General features: G+C 32.7%; 1 protein-coding gene across 1 annotated transcript; it reads left to right on the top strand.

Moving 5' to 3' along the window:
- The first annotated feature begins 4052 nt into the window (after positions 1 to 4052).
- Positions 4053 to 5869, top strand: LOC128161759 (uncharacterized). Its single transcript, XM_052825151.1, has one exon. It carries the CDS (start codon positions 4062 to 4064, stop codon positions 5721 to 5723), a length of 1662 nt encoding a protein of 553 aa, XP_052681111.1. The 5' UTR covers positions 4053 to 4061; the 3' UTR covers positions 5724 to 5869.
- The last annotated feature ends 1162 nt before the right edge of the window (positions 5870 to 7031 follow it).

Raw genomic sequence — 7031 nt, 5'->3', positions numbered from 1 at the left:
TTATATGAAATGCCTAAAATGTTTAGGTTTTATTATACTCCTATTGCAACAAAGGAAATATTTTTTAAGATTCCCGTCATCAGGACTCCAAAAGGTAAAAACAATAGGTTATGTTTACAGGCTTTAAACTGACTTCATTACAGAAAACGATTTTCTGTTGATTCATTTCTATGTATCATGTGTTTTAAAATATTAAACAACATAACATAGATTTTTCTCTCACAAAAAAGCAACTAGTAATTAATTTGATCCGAACTATTTTTATTGTATTAACAAAAATGCATTTTTTAATTAACTTAATGAATATATTAGATAGCCCAAGAACAGTCGTTTCATGAATTAAAAAACTCTTTGTAAAAGTTTTTTTTTCAATATATACATGCACATATAATTGTAACGGTTCATTATGACATCAATCTTCGTTACTTTATTGTTTATACGTTATCTACACTTACGCTTTAAATATTATCTGTATTTAATCGCCCATCTTATAGCACCCCCTGCTGACTCCACACTGACAATTAATTGTATGCAGTTTATTGAATTCTAATTGTAAGGATCTTATAATGTGCTCCTGGTCGTCAGGAGCGGATCTTTGATGTGTGTGTGTGTCTGTATATATATATATATATATATATATATATATATATATATATATATATATATATATATATATATATATATATATATATATATCGCCAAAAGCTAGTTACAGAGTCACTTACTTAGACAGATAGTCAGAGACTTACTCCTGCTTACTTATTTAGCACTTGGATTTTTAATTTCGTCTATGTTTTGGATTTACGTATATAAGTGATTGTGTTTACTTGTTTTTTTTCTGCGGATTACTTGTTCGAAATGTTTATATTTGTGCTGTGTTGTGTAAATAAACGGCAGACTAGATGTATGGCGTCTATTTTTAAAATGTGATGATCAAAGATGATGGAAACTAAAATCATGAATGATGTTGTAAGACCGCTTGGTGCAGCGCTACATATTTAGAATGAGAGAATCTCATCATAAGGAGGCAAGGTTTTCAACAAATCAACCACCAAATCTGCTTTAAACTTTGACATATGATGTTCATTGCTGCAAACTAACAATAAGGGAAGAAAACAATAAATATTTCAGCTGTGATATTTGATCATATTTCTATAAACCTTTCCTTCTGAGGAAAATTAATCTAAATATTCATAACTATCAAATCCTTTTAATGAAATCAACTGTATACCATCACTTTCTTATCCAAAAAAAGTTTTACTACATATTTCTATGTAAATAATGAAGAAACAGAAATAATTCTAAAAAAGATACAAAACAAAGACAATAAAGGCACATCTCCATTTTCTTTCTTTATTTTTTTCGACAAAATTAAGTTTGATTTGAATTGATTTGAAATGCACTTTAGGGACTTCTTTATGACCAAGACAACAAACAAAACACAACAAACAAAGTGCATTGAAATGATCGATGTCAATGCATTTTAAAATACGAATGGTGCATCTTATAGAAATCATTGAGACTTTCAAATATGATCATAATTTTTGTAGGTCGATTGACATTAAATATAAATCTTCTGAAACTTTAACTATCATTTCAAGCAGTTTTTCTGAAAACGCTTTTCCATAAACTCTTAACTCATCAAAACAACAATTGAAACGTTCGTATAATTAATATATTACAAAACTACACTGCTAAGCTATTGTACATGTAGCGGTATTTTTATAATTAAACTTTTGTGTTTATATGCAGCAAACTTACTCCTCACTTCTTACTACTTTTTTGGAAAGGTTCGGATCCCGGAATGAATGGGCTTTGTTGCAATCGGTCTTCGTCCGTTGTCCGTTAACAATTTTACATTTTGGACTTCTTAAAAAAAAACTACAAAGCCAAGGTTTACTATGTTTGGTTTGAATTATCTCTATGGTAAAATTTATTTCAATTGTCGAAAGCATGGCCCTACCTCTTCCAAGGCGTCATAGGCGGGGCAAACATGAAAAAAACTAAATTTGCAGCAATCGTCTTCACTATTCTCACACATGTGGGGAAACAGAATGCAAGGTTATATTGTTTATGAAACCCTTACAAAACTTCTGAAATTCATGGTCCCTGGGCCATGGGGTTCTTGTCTCAGAGCGAAACCAATATGGCCATATACTAAAAATATTAAATCTTAGAAAATCTTTTTCTCTCTATTTTTTTCATAATTAGTTTTTTAAACTATATGTTTGAATTCCCATAAGTACCAATTGCGCTCCATTGTTTCTTCTCAACTTCTACATTCCTGGTTTAAATTATAAGATAACTTGCTACAGGTGGTTTAGAAATTGGAAAAGTTAGAGCCCTAAAAACCAGAAAATATTGTTCTGATTTTAGACTTTAGATTAGAGGTAGTTATCTTAAAATTTAAAAAGGTATAAAGAATGGTTTTACAATTTCAGACAAATTAACAAAATACATAAGATTAAAAAAGTAGTTGTGTCACATAAAACAAAAAAACCTTTTATTTTAATCTTTCGTGTATGCTTTATTGATCAATTCTTGTTTCAATGTTTAAAAACAGATGTAGCGCAAACTTTTTCACCTAAAGAGATGCTTGAAAATGGAATTAATACAGCTTTAATTGAAATTTTGTGGCTCACTGTTGTTTGTACATTGTAAGATTAAGTTGATTCAGTAAGTGTTTAGCATTCCTGTCTTAAATACGTTCCCAATTTTATCCGAAACATAAACATCTAACCTGCGCTGGCCTAGATTAACAATGTGATACAAAAAATTAAAACCCGGGATGTAGAAGTTACGAAAATAATTTGACAGCGGGTTAGTGTTAATTTTTTTTTTTGGTGATAAAGGCATGCAAAATTGTTTAGAATTTAAAAAAAATAGGTCTGTTATTAAAAATTCTGGGAAACTGGAGTCAAAACATAGGTCAAAGGTAGACTGTCTTCGGATCCGTCATTTACACGTCTTCTAGAATTAAAATATGAGGATTTGCGAAGAGAAGTGGATGTATGCTTTTCCTGTCAAATGCTAACTGATAATTTTCATACTCATTGTTAGGCCATTATTAGTCATCGAATTGTCTACGGATTTCTTGTTTTCCTTGTAACGACAAAGAGCACACGGCGGGAGTGACCGGTCAGCAGAGGATGCTCACTCATTCAAGTCACCTGATCTTACGTCTAATTTTTGTTAAGGTTCCTGTTTGCTCTGCACTTTGATTTTGAACACTGTTCGCTATTACTACATTTCATCGCTATTAAAATTTTTATTTGAGAATAAATAAGCACATAATTTAGATGTCCATTAAGTCTTTACCTAAATTGTTAAATTCATGGTCAGGGTTTCAGGCTCTACGGTGGGGTCGAATATGGCCAAATAGTGAAAATGTATCTGATTAGTAAAATATTTTTTTTCTAAATTGCACATTGCAAAGTCATTAAAGATAAAGTCATGCATTGTTATTAAGTTTAGCTGTAAAAATGTGAAATTCAATGACCGGGTCATGAGACATAATATTATTCTTTGTATCGTGGGGGGGGGGGGGGGGGGGGGGTAATGACAAATATGACAATATATGGAATATATATTTCCATCGAGAGAAATTGCGATTTATTATCTATTAACATTTTTTTCTTCATCCTAGCATTTTGTGCGCTTTATAAATGAAAATGTTAATATGACAATGAAAGGTCTGCTGGTCTCTTATTACCGAATGTTTTATATTTACAATTTATTACATTATGATAACTACATATACTTGACTAATCATATATTATGTAAATAAAAAAAGCAAGGTGGCACGCCACAAGTAAATGTAACACAAATCAATTCATGAAGCTACTTTTAGAAAATAACAAAATTGAAAGTTTTTCCCAATTTCACATAAAAACAGTGATTAAAGTACATTTACCATCCATACAAATTCGTCTTCTGATGTGTTGGCTTTATTTCGTACATATGTTGATATGAAAAAGTACATATTACGTCACAGTATTTGTAAATGAGCCTGAATGGCATTATCATATGCTAAATATTTTTTTAGGCTAGTACACAATACCATGGCAATTTCTTCAACACGAGCACAGGATGCAATTGGATGTCTGCTCTGTGACATGCCGTCCCAACAGTTTTGCAACAACTGCCAAATAAATTTATGCGTGGATTGTATCAGTATTCATGTAGATACATTCAAGTCTGTGTCACACGATATTGTTCACTTGAAGAACAAGACGACCCGACTGAAATATTGTGAGTGCAAATTTCATTACGGACAGCTATGTGAGGCCAACTGTCAATCGTGTCACACACCAGTCTGCATCGAGTGTCTTTTGTCAGACTTGCATCGAGACCACAATGTGATAAAATTAATTAAAATTGTAGAGGAAAAGAGGCAAGAAATCGAAAAGGAAACAGAGGAAATTGAAACAAAAATAATTCCTAAATATAAAACAACCAACACTATTATTGAAGATAAAGCATTGAAAGTTACATCAGAATGTGCTAAAACAGAAAGCGAAACGGAGAAGCTAAGAGATATCTGGCATCAAGAAGTAGACGCCATTTTCAATAAGGTTGGTTCTGTAGCTCAGTTCTTTAAGGACTACAAACTAGCAGCTCTAACCACAGAACAGTCAAAAATTAAAAAGCTTGTTCAAGACAGTATTCATACAGTTTCGCAAAACAAACAGCTGCTTAGTTCTAACAATCCATATGAAGTTGCCAACTTCAAATCTACTGTTAACCAAAACAGGGATATTTCGATCGATTTTGGTATTTCATTTCCCGATCTAAAATCAAACATTGTTCATGGAAGCAATCTTAGTATGGAATTTGGGGGAATAAGGGCAATGCTAACACTAATATCGCAATCGGATAATCTTGCAAGTGATATGCATTTTTTAACTACAAAAGAATTGCGCAGTAAAGCAAAAATATCTGTTTCGATACCAACAGGGTGTAAACCGTTATATAGAGTGGTCTGCGTTGGATCGAATGAAGCTTTTGTCTCTGGCAATGATAAGTCCATAACACGTATAGATATACATGGGATTACACTCGATATGGTTACCACTGATTGTCAGGTTAGGCCTAATGGTATTTCGGTGAATTGCCATGGTGAATTGCTTTACAGTAACTGCGACAATAGAACAGTCAACCTAGTAAGATATGGACAAGCAAAGGTTTTAATGACATTGCCTATAGAATGGTCTCCATATAGCCTGTGTTGCACAAAATCAGAAAATATTCTGGTCCATGCGTCTAGTATTGAAAGAAATAAAATAATCAAGTATCAGGGACAGAATGTAACACAAGACATTGATAAAGATAATCAGGGAATTTCAATTTTTCAAAATGGAAAGTTTACACTGAATATGGCTGAGAACAACAATGGGGACATTTGTGTTTCTGATGTAAATGCCGAACGTATCGTTGTTATAGATCCAACTGGCAGAGTTCGGTTCCGATATGACGGTACACACGCCAAGAGAAAAAGAAAATTTAGTCCAAGGTGTATTGTGACAGACTCGTTAAATCAAATACTTACAACAGATGTCAACAATTGCTGTGTTCATATCCTGGATCAGAACGGGAAATTCCTAAAATGTTTGGATAATTCTGATCTTAAAGTGCCGATTGGATTGAGCATAGATTGCAAAGGAAGACTGTGGGTGGGGTTGCTTGAAAGAGGAAAAATAAAAGTTTTGGAGTATTTGAAATGACACACAGCCTAATAGAGGAATGTCCAAAGCATCGACTGGTTTAAGAAACTTGTTGTAATCTAACAAGACGCTAATCAAAAAAAAAATTCCATAGTATCCTTGTATATCAAGTATCCTTAAAATAAATTTGTTGAATGATGAAACAAGGAAATGTCTGTAGAAAATTACTTTGATGTATTGTTTGGTAGAATATCAGAATATGTATTTTGGTCGATATATTACTCTGAACTACAAGGCAAATGCAATAAGGTTTAGCTCACTTGAAATAGTTCTTTCGACCTGGCGGATATCCGCTGATGGTTATGTAGAACTCCATAGTTTCCTTGTATATCAAGTATCCTTAAAATAAATTTGTGGAATGATGGAACAAGGAACTGTCTGTAGAAAATTAATTTGATAGATTGTTTGATAGAATATCAGAATATGTATTTTGGTCGATAGGTTACTCTGAATTACAAGGCAAATGCAACAAGGTTTAGCTCACTTGAAATAGTTCATTAAGAAACCCTTAAAGTTTAACCGCTGTACACTCGGCTGGATTGAGTTAGATTGTGAGAAGTTGAAAAAAAGAGTACACATTGCCAAAACCATACTTATTCTATCATCGTATCTCTACAAAACTAGTTTCCATTAGAATTTTTTTTAGGTGGAGATCATGATAGAGAGTGTCTTTTTTCTGGGTTGGGTGATCTTCAGCTCATCCCTTCTGCCGGATATTCTTTTCATTTAGTTAAGAATAGTACCTTTCTAAAAATCAAAGTACTGAGGTACTGACGGGAGTTGATTTTATCGATTAACATTTATTTTAAAATCAACTTATTTTGCATGGCAATTAATTTCTAGTCTGTATACAAATTACGCTTTTTTTATTATACAAATTGTTTTTTAAGACTTTTCCGACAAGAATTCTTGAAACCCCATACGAATAATGTTGTGTAATATTTAAAGATATATTTCAAACTATGTATTAGTAATCGAAACAATTCTAAGAATCGTATGGATCCAGGCACTATTGATATCGAACTCTAGTCCCGTTCAACCAGACGCTCGGCTGTCTCCGTTAAACTCCAACAAGCAAGAGAGCCTCTCTGCTTGTCGGAGATTTACGGAGACAGCCGAGCGTCTGGTTGAACGAGACTTTATCAAACTCTGGCGTAGGAACACATAAGACTACAAACATATCTAAATTGTTCGTATTCTATAAAATCTGACTATTTTCAAAGTGTTTATAGATAAGTTTCCTTGAAAAACAATGCTTCAGCATTCATTACAGCGAATTTTTCTATTATTTTCAAGAACTAAGTCTTG

This window comes from Crassostrea angulata, chromosome 8, assembly GCF_025612915.1.
Source record: "Crassostrea angulata isolate pt1a10 chromosome 8, ASM2561291v2, whole genome shotgun sequence".
NCBI classification, from domain to species: Eukaryota; Metazoa; Mollusca; class Bivalvia; order Ostreida; family Ostreidae; genus Magallana; species Magallana angulata.
The sequence above is the reverse complement of the archived record's forward strand: the minus strand, read 5'-3'. Positions and strand labels throughout refer to the sequence as shown.

What these genes read in the sequence shown, in the direction of transcription:
- LOC128161759 (XM_052825151.1), top strand. Translation starts at nt 4,062, where the DNA reads ATGGCAATTTCTTCAACACGAGCACAGGATGCAATTGGATGTCTGCTC.